At 42.3% G+C, this 17,730-nt stretch overlaps 2 protein-coding genes across 6 annotated transcripts; one reads left to right on the top strand and one right to left on the bottom strand.

Annotated features, from left to right (window-relative positions):
- Positions 1 to 5,485: 5,485 nt before the first annotated feature.
- c5h5orf34 (chromosome 5 C5orf34 homolog) lies at positions 5,486 to 9,208 on the bottom strand. Of its 4 annotated transcripts, none has more exons than XM_041937727.1 (11): positions 8,991 to 9,208; positions 8,267 to 8,356; positions 7,827 to 8,183; positions 7,489 to 7,751; positions 7,297 to 7,395; positions 7,023 to 7,143; positions 6,358 to 6,449; positions 6,210 to 6,279; positions 6,019 to 6,116; positions 5,873 to 5,919; positions 5,486 to 5,744 (listed from the first exon to the last, which is right to left on the bottom strand). In XM_041937727.1, exons 1-11 carry the CDS (start codon positions 9,192 to 9,194, stop codon positions 5,563 to 5,565), a joined length of 1,623 nt encoding a protein of 540 aa, XP_041793661.1. In that variant the 5' UTR covers positions 9,195 to 9,208; the 3' UTR covers positions 5,486 to 5,562. The 4 variants fall into 4 exon arrangements, 3 of the variants coding, with proteins under 3 accessions (XP_041793661.1, XP_041793663.1, XP_041793662.1); XM_041937729.1 differs by having other exon boundaries at positions 8,267 to 8,327; positions 8,991 to 9,149; XM_041937728.1 differs by having other exon boundaries at positions 9,013 to 9,144.
- Positions 9,209 to 10,070: 862 nt separating this feature from the next.
- On the top strand, positions 10,071 to 17,037 carry rnf34a (ring finger protein 34a). 2 transcript variants are annotated; one of them, XM_041936960.1, is made up of 8 exons: positions 10,071 to 10,227; positions 10,554 to 10,617; positions 10,830 to 11,048; positions 12,054 to 12,440; positions 13,058 to 13,120; positions 13,773 to 13,974; positions 14,162 to 14,191; positions 15,033 to 17,037. In XM_041936960.1, the coding sequence occupies exons 3-8, from the start codon at positions 10,845 to 10,847 to the stop codon at positions 15,218 to 15,220; spliced, it is 1,074 nt and encodes a 357-aa protein (XP_041792894.1). In that variant the 5' UTR covers positions 10,071 to 10,227; positions 10,554 to 10,617; positions 10,830 to 10,844; the 3' UTR covers positions 15,221 to 17,037. The 2 variants fall into 2 exon arrangements, with proteins under 2 accessions (XP_041792894.1, XP_041792893.1); XM_041936959.1 differs by lacking the exon at positions 10,554 to 10,617.
- The last annotated feature ends 693 nt before the right edge of the window (positions 17,038 to 17,730 follow it).

Genomic DNA, 17,730 nt, shown 5'->3' with positions numbered 1-17,730 from the left:
GCAGTGGTGACTGCTCAAAATCTCACCACTGTCAGTTTTAATAACATACAGCAGTAGTAAAAACAGGTTGCAACATATTCGCCAATATCATATATTAATCATAAACCGCATAATGCATGTATTAATGGTTCTTTATTAACAATGCTCTATGAGTGTTCATCAACAACATCCAAACACTGCGTAATGATGTAATGAGCTGAAAATGATCCAGGATTCTGATTCATGCTCCTCACATTGTCACGATTTCATAGATGTAGTCTGTAGAAAAAAGGAAACTTTTAGAGTAGTTGAGAATAATAATAATAATTATTATAATAATAAGAAGAATGATAATATCTGTTCTAGTGGTGGAAGTCATACTCAGAGCCTTTCTGCTTGTAAAAATAGAAAACCTAGTAAAAGTCACAGTTACGTAAAAGCATATGATTATTATCAGTTTAATGTACTTATATGGAACAAATTAGTCATGTTGTATAAGTTGCTCTTGATTTTTTAAAATCTAAAATCAACGTATGTGCAGAGTAACTGGTATAGCTGTTAAATAAATGTAGAGGCATAAAAATATAACCCTCCCCTAAAATTTTGCTTGAATACAGAACAGTAAATGTAGTTATATTCCACCTCCACTGCTTCTCTGTTTATATTATATTTTTAAGTCACAAGGACATACCTTCTTTGGCATCATCATCAATATCATACCTGTGTAAAAAAATAATCAGTTCTTTAAGGTGCTATCATACAGATTGTACCATGCAGCAGTTGGATGCTATTGTCTGTTTGTAGTGAGGTGAAATAAGAAAACTGTCTGCTGCCTTTAAAACACAATATGTGGGTGAAACTATTCTGACATGTATGTATCATTGACATTATTACCCGTCAAAAGGCAGCTGAGGACTCTGGGAATTAGCATCTTCATAAACATCATCTGTGGGTGCAGAGAAAATTGATTTTTAGTTGGTAATAAAGCCATGATCTCCACAGTGTGTATGTGGAGCAAGTGCCAAAACTATTAGAAGAAATGCTCTTTACCATCATCTGTGGCTGCTCGTGGAAGAGGAGAAACTCTGATGGGGAAAGAGAAAAAGCATGATGAAGATGCAGGGCGGTGGGCTTAAACTGACCTGAAGGTTGTATATTTAAAAGTTTTCAATAAAGTCAATGGACAGGAAAGCACAAACACTTGCACTTTTAACTTTTAAGTGTAAAAAAAAACTGTACATTAAGATTCAAAAGGTAGTATTTGTACAGAGGCAGGATGTCGGATTAAATTGGGTTACACAGATTTTCAAGGTTTCAGTTGTAAAAACAACATGGCAGCAGTTTATGATCGTTGCAATTATAATATTAACCACTAGATGTCACCCATACATAATATACATTTTGAAATATCTGAAAAAAGAACTGAGATAATTCTAAGTGACACTTAAAGTGCTGTATTAAATACTAAAGTATTTATATAGAGAGTGAATTGTTTATTTCTGTGTATTAGTTTTACATGATAGACCTCCATCGTGTCTCATCTCATTAGCATAATTCAAATGCACCTGCTGTGATTTCTACAGTAACGGCAAATCTGACCCATCCCTTCAAAACAAATGCAAAAAGAGTACAACCTTGTGTCTGGATTATCCACATTGTCATAAACACAATCCTCCCCAACTGCTTGAAAAACAAGAGAGAAAAAAATGATGACTGTGTTATTAATGAACTGTCATATTTAGATAAATTCAGTGAATTAAAAGCAATACAAAACATCTTACGATTCTGCACAGTTAACTCACTAGAAAGGAGAGAAACCATCAAATTAGCAAGAGATCAGATTAATATACATGACAAGGTGTTTGTGCAATATATTTTAGAGGTATTTTGCACCTGCAACACTCAGCTGGTGTCCCAATGTCATCATAAGTGTCTGATTCTGGATCAGACTCCTTGTCCTCTTTTACGTCATCATGGCCTGTATTGACAGATTCAATGTTCATATAGTCACCTGAAAGAACATATGACCATGTATCAGCACAGATCACTGCTTGGACATGTGTATATAGATTCTTTTCTCAAAGTAAGTCTGTTGGTAACATGTTCCTGGCTGGCTGTCGTCCCTGGTTCACCTGTGCTGTGAGCGATCTCTGCAGCCGCACCTTGATTCAAGTCTGATTCTCCTCCTTTAGGGCAGATAAGTGCCTTTCCTTTCTTGAAGAAGTGAACAGATTTTTGAATCTGGTTGAGGATAAGCAGATGTCACTCATGAGTTTGTTACTAAGATGTTTGTAGTTTGCATGAAATTACACATACAGATACTGGAGTCCCAGTGTGTCTGAATGTGTTTTAAATACAGAGTGTAGGTGTTTTGGATTTACCGTGGCCTTCTTCTTTGTGTCTTGGTCCTTCTTGTTTTTGGCTTTCTGCTGTTTCTGTTGTTTTTTCTTCTCTTTCTTAGCTTTTATGTCTTTCTCTTTCATTTCCCGCGAGTGGACGGTTCCTTTTGGCCGCTGATTATCAGTAATCATTGCATCAAGCCTATATTAAAGACACCATTTTGGTAGCAAGTATAAATTACAATCAACAAAAAGCACTTACTGCCTGTTTCTCCTCTGCAATGCTGCCGTTGTTTGTGTCCTCTTTTCCTCTGTTATGTTCTTGTTTTTTCATTTTCTCTTCTTGTTCCATCATTTGGAAGATATATATATATATATATATATAGTAAACTATGTTGTTTTACATATAAAACATCATTGACTCTTACCATCTATCATCAAGTTCTTCATACATGTCTTCGCTCAAATCTTCCTGTAAAGATGAAAGATACAGTCAACATAAATACTCTAGTTTATCGTTGCACCAATCACCTTGAGATATATTACCTCTGCCCTCTTCGAAGGATGATCTGTGAAGACAATGAAACAAACAATTCAGTAATCTCCTCTTTCAGTCTGACCTGACCGATTAAAATAATTGCGGATTCATATAGTAAAATCATATAAAATGAGGCACAACCTTCAGTGGGGAGCGGCGGCTTGTTCACAACATCATCGTAGCTCTCATCCTCGCCTATTTGTTGACTCCTTGATTACAGTCAGAAAGGATTTTGTCAATTCAAAGATTTTCTGGGCAGAGTCGGGTCATTTTTTTTTTTTTCATACTGTGAATAATGAAAGTCCCGTTTCTTCAAGGGTCTAGCTGAGACCAGCGAGGATCTGATAAAAAGCTTCCTGTGAGAAGCAGCAACTGTGAAGCCTGAATCCACAGCAGACCAGTTTGATGACTAACCAGTGACCTGCAGCGTATATCTGCGTGATAAGGACACTTACAAAGCATGGTTGGATGATTGGCATGAACGTGGAGCTGGAAGGGCAGGTGGAGGAGCAACAGGATGTGGTATCTTCATCCGTCCTGTCACACAAAAATACCATTTTTAATCTATTCCTGAACATTCAGCTGCTGTCAGAAACAACAACCATGTGTGGGAAAGATGATGCTCTTGATTTAAACAGCATTTAAAACTGTTCCTCACCGTCATTCAGAGATTGAATATGCCTTCTAAACCGATGAATGTCTACTCCCGGAGGCCTGGTGGGCTTTGGAGGAGGGTTTCTCAGAGAAAGCTCATCAGGAAGGCTCTTCCGACGAACAGGAGGGTCTGCGCTCTCCCTTTGGACGTTATTCTGGGTTCCACATGTTCTGTCATATTTAGGTTTCTGTCTCTGTGGAAGTTTGGGGGGTTTAAAGCAGATTATGTTTTCCACCCTACTATAACTGCCAGTCAGACTTTGCTCTTTGGTTGCACAGTTTTGCTGCGCCAGAGAGAGTTTGGTGTTCTGGTGCGCTTTGGGAAACGATGGCACTCTGGATTCCTGGGTTTCTGGTTTCAGAGTAGACTCCGATCTTCTATAATTAATCCATGCTGGCTTGGCTGGTTCAAGAGAGAAACTGGTTTGCTTGGAACCACCAGTATTTGCTCTCCGTGCAGAATTCATCACCGCATTTTTCGGACGAGAAGGCGTAGACGATCCAGAGGAGTCCGAGCGCGCCTGTGTCTCAGCTGGTTTAAATGATCTGAGCGACGACGGCTTCCCAGTTTGTGTGACAGTAGTTGTGCATCTTCTCTCGAACACAGGCTTAGGAGCGAGAGGACTTCTGGTTGTGCTGGGAGCAGCTGATAGATTCTTCTCCAAGGCAGCGATTCTTGCTTTCACAGAGGATTCAGGGCACACCTTTCGTTGGAGAGCTACTTTATAGGAAGCATCTGAAACAAAGCTGCAACTTGTGTTGAAGTGAGCCATGAGTCCCCGGACGTGTGCCTCGTCTTTCCTAGAAAGATGAAAATGACATAATTCCTTTAGTTTGGTCTAGAAAATCTCTGCTTGTCCCCCCTTTTTAATTTAACCACATATTATTGAAGGAACAAAAAACCGAGGTCACTGTGTAACAAGCATTAACATAAATAACAACACTGCATGCACACAGCAGGAAGCAAAAAGATGAACTATGAAGATTTTAAAAGGAGCATCAACTGCATGAAAAAAGTGCCCATAACTACTCACCTGATGTAAGTGCTGTGAGCGTCTGTGTGGCCAGAGACTGTGTGATAACCAAAGAAAGATGCTCCACCTATAAAGGAAGCGCTGGACTCTTCACTGAGCGAAAGTCATGTCTGCTTCGTGTGATGAAAAGGCTGTAAAACCCATCTCAACACACATTTTTTAAATCAATGATTCAATAATTTCTGCTAACATCAGCATTGTTGCTGGGAATTTGTTTGAGCGTGCATTGAAATATACAAAGCTCTGACGCTCATCAAGAATACCCAATCATAAAGAGACATTAAATCTAAACAATAAAAGTCACATAATGTGAAATGAGGAGCTGGAGGACTGAAATCCAGCGTCTTTACAACAGAAAGCTGGAAGCTTTTTCCTGAGAGAGTTCTGTCCTGCTGTTTCTCCTTTTCAGCTCTAATTTTTTGAGAAATTAAAATAGATCATAGAGTGTATGTTTATTTTCTCCTATATGTTTCAAACCCTTTCAATAGAGGATCAAAACTGCCATTTAATAAAAAATGAAAATGAAGATTGTAGCCTTGTTCGCTGATATGCATATTGCGCCTGATGAATATTGTCACACACAAGACTGCAGCTGGTTTGAGTGGCCACATTAACACTCATGCACTCAAGTCAGGAGTAGTGAAAAGTGAGTGTCATTCTGAGACCCTTTTTATGTTTTATATTTGTCATGTGTGGGAGGAAACAGAGGTCTTAAAGCCACTTTGCACCATTGCAAGTTCTTATCTCTAACCCTGACAGGAAGGGACCGTGTGGTGTTAATGACATGGTAATTTGCAACTGGGAAAACACTTTGTGTTGGTGTCATCTGATATAAAGTCATTCTGGAATTGTATTTTTGACAGTCTGTGGGTAAATACAGCTTTCTATGATCATGTAAATACAGATCAAACGGTTAAAAAGCCATACAGATAAATCTTTATTTACACATTGCAGTGAAACTTAATATATGTGAAGTCCCGAAGGATCCTTCTTCAAAAACTTTTCTTCTAATCAGGACTCAAGTCAGGGTGGCTGCAGATATGAGGGCATCAATGTCCTGTATGGCTCTGGATGTTCTCTGCAGAGCCTCAGCGATGCAGCTCTCACTCATTGCTTCTTGCGTCACCTCTTCTGCAGAGTTACCTTCCAGCTCTGCACATCGTTTCTCACCTCTTATCAGATGGTTGTTCTCCAGCAGAACTGGGCACAGGATGTTAAAGAGCACACATGCGTGACAGTACATGCAACTACAGTACCAGCTGATGAGATGTATATATATATTAATGTCCACAGCCCCTGAGTGCCGTCATCTCAGTGTTTAAGGATACAGTTGAACCGTTTTATCTTCTCCAGCTCCACGGCTACAAGATCTGAGCTACATTGAATGGGAAGAAACATTAAATACAATATGTTCACACAGTATCAGCTTTCTATAACATAACGCCAAAGGAGTGGTCAGAAAAACAGAACTCACCAACTTTCTGCTGGCTGTCTGACATTCACATGCTGCTCAGCAGAGAGAGGGTTGGACAGATTTTCACCAGTCATGGCTGGGTTAGAAAAATGTCTGCCCTGGAAACCAAATCATAATCAATTCACAAGCTTGAACACCGTGCGAATACTGCAGATATCAACATCTGCAGTAATATCAGCTACTTCTTTGACCTGTTGTAAGCAGCTGGGTGTGGCCGGGAGCTTCAGCGACTGCACGGCCTCGTTGTAGCAGGCGAGGATCCTGTAAGACAGCGACATGACGATCAGGGACGAAATAAAGTCATCAAATTCATCAGAGCGTGACGCAGCGGCGGCCTACCTGCTCGCACGACTCACAATAGAACATACAGAGTACAGCTGTCCAGGTACGTCAGGAGGAAGGTTGTTCAGGTGGTATGTTACCTGTCTCACCTGTGAGATACACGCGATCAATGAATTAGCTATCGTGCATTCATGGGAAGATACAAATGAGTTCATGCTTGACTGGCGTTGCATTTTTAAATATTTTACCAACTTTTTGACAGTTAAGCAACCCTGATTCCAAAGAAGAGACACTGAGTAAAAAGTAAATCAAACCAGAATCAATCATTATCAAACAAACTGAAGTGTTCCTGAGTCCAGGTATTAATCTCCTTTATCCAATCATGTGTTCACAAAGTGGTGAACCTCGCTCCATCCTCGTCTACCACTGAGCCTTTCCAGGACGATTCATACCCAATCATGATACTATCACCTGTTACCTGTGGAATGGTCCAAACAGGTGTTTTCGGAGCACTTTTGTTGCTCCTGTCCCACCTTGTCTGAAACGTGTTGCTGCATCAGATTCAGAATAAGCAGATATTTACAAAAATCAATGAAGCTGATGAAATAAAATATCAAAAACGATGACTCTGACAGATACGCAAACGATCACATTCTGTTTTATTTGTTTTTGACTGCGTTCCAGCTTTTTTGGAATCAGGGTTGTTTGACACTGAAACTTACCTGCCCTGACAGGAGCTCAGGTTTGTGATGGGTAAAATAAGTGCTGAGGACACCATTAGACCGGATGACTGATCCATCGCCCGGGGAAACCTCTACGACTGAAACAGCCCCGCTCAGTATCCTACATGGGAGACATCCAGGTAAACACACACCTATTATATAGCAGTATATATGACGTATCACTTCTTCTTAAAGTAGACAGTGGTGGTGATTAATAACTTCTGCTAGTTGTTGTTTCAGGGTTCTTGTTAACCCTGAAAACCTGCATACCTACCTGTAAGTGACTCCCTGACACCACATCACTTTTACCAGCTCCGTTGGAAGGTCTTGGTCTGAATGTTGTTTTTTGTCCAGGGGGTCTTTAACCTTCCACCTTAAATGCACAAGTAAGGAAGCTTAAATCAGTCAATGTACATTGTTAAATAGTGCTCCGCATCTCTGTTATTCAGTCAGCTGATCGTACAACCTGTGCCAGTGAGGTGATGGACATGTGAGAGGCAGCCCCTCAGGCAGGCGAGACCTCCTTTCTGTTGCAGGTATGTCCGACATGTTTATCGTCCTGCGTGCCTGGGTGAGATCGCTGGCCTCCTCTGCTCTGACATCTTCAGGTTTAGAGAGACGAGTGGTGCAGAGATGGCGAGCCAAGGAGAGAGCGTAGCTCCAGACGGGGGCGACAGCGCAGCAGGAGTGATGCTGGACCACTGCGGTGGATTGGTACATCCCCTCTGGCTGGGAAGGGAAGGGGAGTGAAACATTTCACCAAAACTGTGATAGAAGCACAGAAATGCAACTAAGAAGTTTTACCTTTGGCTGAGCAGTGCTGGTAATGTGAGGCGAGCAGGATCTCGACCTAACAGACTCCTTCCTTCTGCTTCCTCTTCCCTGATGAACCTCTGTGGCCTCCTCACTGGTGGTCCGACCGATCAGACTACTCACGCTGCTGCCCGAGTCTCTGCTGAAACCCTGCACGCTGTGGTGCTGATTCTGAGTCCGACTCAGGCTGCACGCGAACTCGACGGAGAATTCTTCACCTGAGGGCGACAGCGTCAGCGCAGCTCGTCCCTCCTCAGACCTGACGATGGTCTCGCCTGCAGGTCCGAGCTCAGCATCACAGGAAGACCGCTCAGGCCACTGCACGTCTGAGTCGATGCTGAAAAAAGGCTGCAAAAAAGCACAGACACTGATATCATCGTCAAAACGTGATGTGAGGGAGTGATAGTGGGCTGGATGAGAGCTCTCGGTACCTTCTTGCGGTCAGCGGGGATAAGTTCCTCTGGCAGATATGGTCGACTGGCATATTTATTCCTAAATGCCAATGCAGCCACCATTAACTCCTGTAACATTACATCACAACATTGAATATGAAAGCAGCAGACACCCACTGTGTAGCCGTGCAAGCAACAGCTTATAGCTGGTGGAGGAATGTAACTAAGTACACTTCCTCAAGTACTATACTTAAGTACAATTTTGAGGTACTTGTACTCTACTTCTATCTGATGCTGCTTTCTGCTTATATTTTTCAGACAAATATGACACTTTTTACTGCACTACATGGATTTTATAACTTTTTACTTTGCAGATTCAGATTTTTAATACAAAATATAAATAGACAAATAAATCATGATGTACTGTTCAGGGTTAAGCTACCCAGTCTATAAGGTGTCAAACAAAATTAGTCAAACCTTTACCTTTAGTGATGCTTTCACATTAATGCATCACTAATTATAATACAGGAATATAAATCTGTGTGTTTTCTGGAAAGGGTCATTCAGTAATTTTACTAGTTGTACTTTTGTATATTTTCATGCTTGTACATATGTGCTGAAGACTTTTCAATGCAGGACTTTTACCTGTAACAGAGTATTTCTACACTGTGCTGATACTCCACCCACAGGCCCAGCTTGAGCCTCTTAAAAAACACACAAAACAGCCTGAAACCATTTCTAAAGAAATACCGCATGTTGACACCTTATAGGCGCTGATGGCGAACCTCGTCCTCTGTCGGACCCTCTCCGGGGGCTGCAGAGGGTGTCCGGAGGGGTCTCTGGGTTTAACCAGCACGAATTCACAGCCACACGGCGACAGCTGTAACTGGGCTCCGTTTCCGTAACGAACATCCACCGACTCATCCTCATACATGATCATCAAACCGACGCTGGCGCTGGTTTCCATCGTTAAACCTGCGAGAGGAGTCAACTTTTTCCGGGTTGGGGACGCGCTGAAACTCAAAACACGGTGACGCGTCGGCCAATGTCGACGTCATCAGGAAGGGACGCTTGTTATTGGCGCGCTCACCGAGAGGAGCGAGCCGGACCGGAAGTGCCGTTATTAACCTTAGCAACGGTTTTTAAATTATTATACCAAAGTATCACTTTGTATATTACTGTGCAGTCAATCACAACGAATAAAGCAAGCATTACAATTAACAGCAACGTAAAGATCCATCAAAACTGGAAATATGAATATTAACATTTTATTTTGCAAAATTGATCGTACAAAAATACTAGATTAGATTAGATTAGATAAGACTTTATTGATCTCACAATGGAGAAATTCACTATTACGTTATTTTTTTAAATACTTGAAAGATAGGTCCATGGTTACCAAATTTAGCTACAATAAATTACAATAAATTACATTACAATTGATTAATTTAGTTTTTTATATAGAATATGACCATTAAAAAATTAAAAACGATTAAACATTTCATCGACACCTAATAAGACATATTTAAAGAAAAGTGTAAAATCATCATACGGGTGTATTTTAATAAATTCGGGAATGTCAGATTAAAAATCTTCCTTGTGTGACCAAAATTAGCTGACAAAGGTTTCTATATATTGTATTCCACAGCCACCCCTGAGGGGGATGTAGGAACACAGTTACAGATATGATTAAATGTGTAAGTGATGCGAAAATATCTTAACAGTGAACCCTCCTGACCATCTGAAATCAAACACTGGACAGATATGGCCTGTGGAGGGCAGCAATACCACGGAGCAGCGCGCAGGCTGCCGCAGCATCGGAGCGAAGAAGAAGCATCAGCAGCAGTAGCTTCAGCAGCGGCAGTGCTCGGGTTTCGACCGTTGCTTCCATCACACCGAGACGCTTCAGGCAGTTCATCTAAATAAGTGACGCTTCGTATTGCAATGGTTACACCGTCAGTCTGTTCTTTCTCAGTAGACACGCCGGAGCTACAATGAAGGTGCAGTTTCTTTACATAACTCCCATTTTTTTCTGCTCATACTATCGCTAGCGGCAGCTTGCTAACATTAGCTAATGTCGCCGTATCGGGGGAGCTGACGTTATGTTACCTAGCCTGTGCTAAATCGTCTAAACCGTCGGCAGCTCTGACAGCTGTCACTGAACACCGACTTGACAGTAATGTTAAGCATGAAATTATTTCAGTAAATTTGTTTGCAGGTTTGCTTAGTTGTTTTTCTGCGCTCATTAACGCCAGCTTGTTATCATACATATTTTAACTCTGTAGCATAGGTAGCTTAATTGTCTGCTTGTGTTGTGTTTTGACAGTTCTAGCTGCTTCCTCTTCCTGTCTGCACGGTTTGTGCTTCATTGTGTTAAACCTGCAGTGTAGGTAAAGGCATGTAGTCATCTCATTTATAATATGCACTCATATGTGGCCTCTATGCAAACAGTAGGACTTGTTTCTGTGGAAACCATTTGCATTAATTATGCTGGTAGCGATTAACTCATTCATGTTTCATACACTTTTAGTGTCATCACTAGCTTCAACAAGATTAATGTGAAGATAGCAAATACTGAAGTGAAGGTGTTTGTGACTGTCAGGCAGGGGCCTCGTCCATGTGGGCTTCATGCTGTGGTCTGCTGAATGAAGTCATGGGTACTGGGGCCGTCAGAGGCCAGCAACCAGGGTTCGGGGCCGGTGCTGGACCCTTCAGATTTGCCCCAAGTGCGGGATACTCCACATACCCGCCCACCAGCTCAGGGAGTCCCAGTCTTGTATGCAAGGCCTGTGGCCAGGCCTTCTCAGTCTTCAGGAGGAAGGTGGGTATCTGGATGATCTGTGTGATGCCAGTACATGTTAATTGGTCTGCTGAGTTAATGAGAAGGAAAAAGGTGCATGTGTAGAAGCAGAGGGGGATATTTAATGAATATTTTAGGCACAAGTACTAATTACCTGCTGTACTTGGCTGTGGAAAGCCATCTAGTTTTTGTCACTTATGTAGATAGAGTGCACCTTTTTAGGCTCATATTCAAGTCTACATTTATATGATGGGTTTTCATGTATTTAGTGTTGTCTGGCTGAAGGAGTTAACATGAAAACTGAAATCAATTAAGGCTGTTCAAGCATAAAGCAATAATTATTGTTTTGTTTTTTGATAAAATATCCTTAACCCTTAGTCATTACAGCTAAGAAAATGTTGCATATTGCAAATTGCATAAGTGACCACTGTTTTCTAAAGAGCTGAAACAATATTTTGAAGTGTGGAAATAAGCAGCTGAGATTAATTTGATTTAGACCCAGAGGCGACCAATCCAATACTGTGCTGTTCTGGCTGATTGCAGAGACAGATGGACGAATTACTTGTTCTGTAATATCACCTTCAGAGTGCTCATGTTCATGCATGACTCAGGGTCTCATTCTGTCTGAACCCTGTGCTTCGCTCGCTCGCCATGCCAGGCGAATCCCACGTCTTGCATTTATTACTGTTTGATGTTTGTCACTTAAAAGAAATGAGCTGCCTCCTGTCTCTGTGCCTGGAGAGGCAGAGCAGATGTGAGTGATTGAAAAATTCAGGAAAGGTCTATTGGCACTGATATGCTTTCCAGTGCATGTAATTTGTTTAATATTATCTCTCCATTTTTCCTGGTTTTTTTTCTAATTTTTGCGTCACAACTTAATTTTGAGGTAAGCGTTAAATAGGCACATTTGGCTGTATTTTTTTGTCAAATGCAGCATTTTTTGTGGAAGTTTCGGCAGTAACACGTGGTAGAAGTTGTGGCTGTACACCAAATTTCTTCATTTCCATCATCTTGTTTTTTCTGCAGTATATTTGCTACGACTGCAAGAAGAGCTTCTGCTCTCTGTGCTCCGTGCTTCAGGAGAATCTGCGCATTTGTGCCACTTGTCATTTGCTGAAGGCAACAGCCTTTCAGCGGCCGCGACTCATGCGCCTACGAGTCAGGGACCTGCGTCAGTACTTGCTGCTCCGCAACATCCCCACCGATACCTGCAGGGAAAAAGAAGACCTGGTGGACTTGGTGCTCTGTCACCAAGGCATTGAGGAAGAGGAGGACCCTGACACAGGCAGCCTCCACTCACGCTCCCTGTATACGCCGACACCTTCCACCACGCAGTCTGCCTCAGAGCTGTCTGCTTTCGTCGCCTCTCAAGAGGAGCCGCTCAGTAGGAGTGACAGCTCTGATACCAACCAGGTGAGGACCGGCTAAGCCTTGTATGTTTTTTACACCACAAAACAGCCATATCCCTTTAATTTGTCGCTGAGGCACAGAAGTATGCCTACTAGCCTCTCAGTTTTGAAACGACTCTTCGTGTTTGTTCTTAAAACTTAGTTGGCAGGTAAAATAATTAATCTGACTGGTAAAAGTTTGGATTTTCGGTAATGGTGGCCTGCAGGCACAAAGCTTTCATCTCTGAAGAGTCTTTTTGCACAGGTTTTGAGGTCATTTGTGCAGATCTTTGTGCATCATGTGTTGAGCTGCCACAAATGAGTCCCTGGGAACTACTTGACATGTCACCATGGACACATATACAACCAAAGTGATTTAAGACAGCTAAAAAGAAAGAGAATAAGAAGCACCATGGACTGAAAAGGGAGCTCAGCTCCAAGCAGCCAGGATCCACTATAAATACTTGTACTTGGCCTGCTTAGGGAGCAGTAAGCTTTTCTATGAATGGAAGGTAGAGACATTGTTGTTCCCAAGGTATCAATGGGCTGACTGAAGAGCATCTAATCCTAATCCTCAGTTAACTGGCCCGGTCTTGCATGTAGAGCATACTCACGTCTGTTATTGCTGCTGTTGTGTTGCAGGATATAGGTGATGCCACGTCTGTGTCTCTCCTCAACTTGGACCCCAGTGAACACACTCCTGAGGTGACCTGTGACTGATCACATTCCTGCTGTCATTAATATGACATCATTCATATGTGAAGTATTGACGAATGCATTTCAGTTCTGTTGCTGAATGTTGATACTGGAGTACAGGGAGAAGTACACAGTAACACAGGTATATATCTAATTTTGTGTTGCAACTTTTGTAGTGCACGGGAAGAAATTAATAATTGGAAATGGGATGTAAATGCCTAAAAATCCTTGGCTGGATCTGAATGAAAACAGGATGAAACGCAGTTTATTAGCCAGAGATTCTGCTTCACACCAGAAAGTTTTGCTAAACATGCTTTCTGAAACAGCTTTCTCCTGTGCTGCAAAACATCCAGTGTCTCAGTGTACTTCAAATTAAAGTAAAAAAAAAAAAGAACAACTGCACCAGAGAAGCAGTAATAAACCCCTTTATGATGCACACTGAAAAAATAGAGTTTGAATTGCAGGAAGTGTCAAGACTAATTACATTTCTATTGATTCTGAGTGCAGCTTTTGTCACAGGTGTCACCTCATTTCACTGTTTTGCATGAAACTGCTTGTCAAGTAATTAAAATATTTTGCTACCAGCCAAGACTGTCATGGCAATCTCATCTTCCAACCATATTTCGTCACTAATGTCATCTCTAATTTCTGCTCCACGTAGGTCAGTCCTCAGACACGCCATCGGGCCAGAGCGTCTCTCTCAGACATCTCCAGCTTGAGGGACATCGAGGGGCTGTCTGTCAGGCAGCTGAAGGAGATCCTGGCCAGAAACTTTGTCAACTATTCAGGGTGCTGCGAGAAGTGGGAGCTGGTGGAGCGCGTCAGCAGGCTGTACAGAGAGACGGAGGAAAACAGGAAATCATGTGGGTATTAACTGTGTCACTCTGAGTCAATACTGTGGGCTTTTGTGTATCAGTCGTCGGCTCTAATGCTATTTGAATTAATCAGATTTACCATAGAATGTATCTACTGAACACGGAGTACTGGCTATATTCTGTAGAGCTGCCTATAATTAGTTGCTATAGTAACGGTAATTTCTTTTTCTTGCAGTGGAAAATGTGAGCAGTACTGTAACCACAGGTAAGACACCGCTTAATTTGTGCACGCACTGTTGTCGATGTCAGTATTTGAAACCACATCCTGTTTTTAACAATAGAAACCTGGTATCTCCATCAGCTTCCTCTGACGATGTTGTATACCGCAGGCAATAATAATTACAATGATATTAGTAATAAGCAGGGAGTTTGGTCGTGCACTCATGCTGAAATGTCTCTTGCTTGCCTTGCTCTTCCCACACTAAAGTGGTGGCCTTCCCTCCCACCCCTCCTATCTGCAACGGTGCCATTGGAGGTAAGGCTCGCAGATTCCTCGCCACTGTTGCCGTGGTCACATGTGCCGCCTGTGACTCGCCTCTCCGTCGTACGAACAGTGCTATCACCACATCTGTATTCACCGTGAACCCGTTCTCATTCGTTCTGCCCTGCATGTGGCCCCCCCCCCCTGTGGAACGGCATTCACTGTGAGGTTCTGTTTCATCGAGGATGAAAGTGGACGTTCATTAATGCCCGTCAGGAACAGAAATTTGAACGTTTCAGTGTCATTTGTCATGCTACAGGAACATTGATCCACCGTGAAATCAATGTCCCTCGGTCATCTGTGCGTGTGTTCAACATGTGCAGCTAATTATACTGACAACTGCGGTAGTGATAAAGACTGTGTGGTTGTCATAGAAACATCATGACATGTAGCCATAACAGGCATTGACATTTTTAGGAGATTGTGAGCATGACCTCACCAAGATAAGGCGCCCTGGATAAGATGAGGTGTTTTATTCAGCTGCCCCCCTCCTCCTCGGTGCATGATGCATCACTCTGTCTGTTCTTAACATTTCCAGTCACCTCTCTGTGTCTCTGTCCTGCAGATGGTGAGAAGGGTCCGCTGACGATCCACGACGACAACCTCTGCCGGATCTGCATGGACGCTATGATCGACTGCGTTCTCCTGGAGTGCGGTCACATGGTCACCTGCACGAAGTGCGGCAAGAGGATGAACGAGTGCCCGATCTGCAGGCAGTACGTCGTGCGGGCCGTGCACGTCTTCAAGTCCTAATGCGCCGCTGCAACACCGCAGCACCCGCTTCAGAGCGGCAGCTCAGACTGAGACTGTACCTTAAATCACCCATGCAGCTCACAACCTTTGAATCCACAAAAGACCTTTTCTGTGGATGCTCCATGTTTGTATTCCCTAAATTCTCACATTATTTGCACATTGAAATATTATGAGAAACATGTTTTTCTGAAGAATTTGACTCTTCGGTTTCACGAGTGGGCAGGATGTAGGACCGTACCCGCCAATGAGTCATTCCTCAAGTAAACATATCTCTAATCTGTGCTCATTCCTAAGTGTCTGTTTTGCTTTTCTTACAGTTTTTCAAAGCAAAGAATGTGTGGCACTGAGCCACGTGCAGTCTTGTCAAACACAACTCATCACCCTCAGACCTGCCTGTAAACTGTAGCTGGCACTCAGCACTGCTGAGGATCTATAAAAGCACCTCTCTTTACAACTGCTGCAAGTGACTACATATCTTAGTAACACACACACACACACACACACTGAACCTCACCACAGGAGAGAGGAGGTGACTGAATTAGGTGCCAAATAATGGGTAACACCCTGATGCTTCTCACCCGTTTTTCCCCCTCGACTGTGTTGGGCCAGTGCGTGGCTGTTGTTTCACCAGAGAGCACTTTGTTCACACTGTGTTAACACACCACAGCTCACACCCCACAGCTAACTATGACCAGTACTGGTGGCTGAGGTAGCACGTGTACTCACTCTTGAATACTTACTGAAAACGTAAGCTTGACTGATGGAGCTCGACTTCGTTTAGGTCAGTGGAAACAACTAAGTGCAAATCATCGATCCTGTTTTCTTTTCAAGCGAAACTTTGCGTTACTCGGCCCGCAGACGAGCAGGCGCTCTGCCGTCGTGATCTGAGGAAATCTGTGATTTATGATGAAGTTAATGCATCATCGATTTTATTGTATTCACTTATTTTGTCATAGAAGTGCTTATCGTAATGCATCACACATTTAAATGGTGATACGAAGTCGGTCATTACAGCAATAGCTAACCTCCGCTGTCACCTCTGTCCTGTCTCAGCACTTTAGTGGAGACTGAAGACAAAAACTGGTGCTAACTCATCCAACCATCTTCCCTGATTTCCAGCTGAACTGTGGATGTGAATCTCTGAATGTTTTTATTTTTCTCGTTGTATATCGTTGGAGGTGGAACGAAGTGTCTTAATGCGTTTTCGTTGATTTTCTCTTACGTAGGAGTGATGTATCGACCTAACTATTCCAAGATATAGCTATGAGTTTACTGACACCTGTGGTATAGAAAGTATATAGAAACAATGACTTGCTAATGTACAGTTGCATATATTGATCCATATGAGATGTATATATCTATATTTTTTCCATTTGATTTAAATTGTGTAATATCAGATTATTGAAATGTCCCTGGGATTGGGTTAGTTTATTATAACAGAGTTTGTTTTCCTGTCAAGTGGTTGAAAATGTGTTTAATCAGCATAGATTTGCTTGACGTATCTCTCCCTCTTGAACCAGAGCATGACGAGAGCCTGTATGACACTGGTTATGTTATTCCCCTTCTTCTCCACCTACGAAACTCAATCTCCTGGTTTTCTTTCCCCCTAATCCTGCTCATTAAGAAGCATCCAGCTCTGTGCTGTCCCCACTCAAAGTCCACACTGCTGCTATTACAGTAAAGATGTCCCCTACAGTCATGCACAGTAGCGGAGCAGGACGCACTTTTCCTTTAGAGGGGGTGTAATCATGTGCAAGGTTTGGTCTTTGTATTTGGGAATGTTGAACTTTTTATTTTGGTAATTAAAGATTTTAATTAAAGTCTGTTTTTTGTATACACGTGCATCACAAGCTGTGTCCCTGTACCATCTTGGATATAGAAATAATTACAGATGAAATGATCAGTTGATTAATTAACACAAAATAATCAACCATTTTGATGATTGATTATCTGTTTTGCATCATTTTGAGGTTGTGTTTGTAGTTCGTCAGATATGAGGAGTTGCAGGATTTCACTTTTCTTAGGATTTGGCTCTGGGAAATTGTGTGTAGCACTTCTTCCACAGGTGCAATAGAAACTCCCTGCACTGAGAAACAATATATGAGCTGTACATCAGTGGTTCCCAACCTGGGAAAAGTCTGGAGCTTGAGCTTAAAATGCTAACGTCAGCAGGACACGCTGATGTTTAGTGTATAGTGTAGGATATTAGGTATAGTCTTTATCATATTAGCCGTTGCAGTTAAGTGTGTTAGCATGCTAACATGAAGTACAGCTGATGCACTTGTCTTGCAGACATTTAGTCACAAGTCTTGTCCAACGTAAAACTGTGACCTGATGACGGCGCTGTGTTGAAAGTTTACTTTTGGATCACCAGTTATCACAGTTCTTCCTTCACAGGAGATGTGAACCTATGCACCAAATTTAATGGCACCCAGTTGTAGAGACGTTTCACTCAAAACCACAGATGTACATCACAGCATATGCAGTATATGTGTACTGTTACTGCACAA

The sequence above is a fragment of the Chelmon rostratus genome, chromosome 5 (assembly GCF_017976325.1).
Source record: "Chelmon rostratus isolate fCheRos1 chromosome 5, fCheRos1.pri, whole genome shotgun sequence".
Taxonomy (NCBI): Eukaryota; Metazoa; Chordata; class Actinopteri; order Chaetodontiformes; family Chaetodontidae; genus Chelmon; species Chelmon rostratus.
The sequence above is the reverse complement of the archived record's forward strand: the minus strand, read 5'-3'. Positions and strand labels throughout refer to the sequence as shown.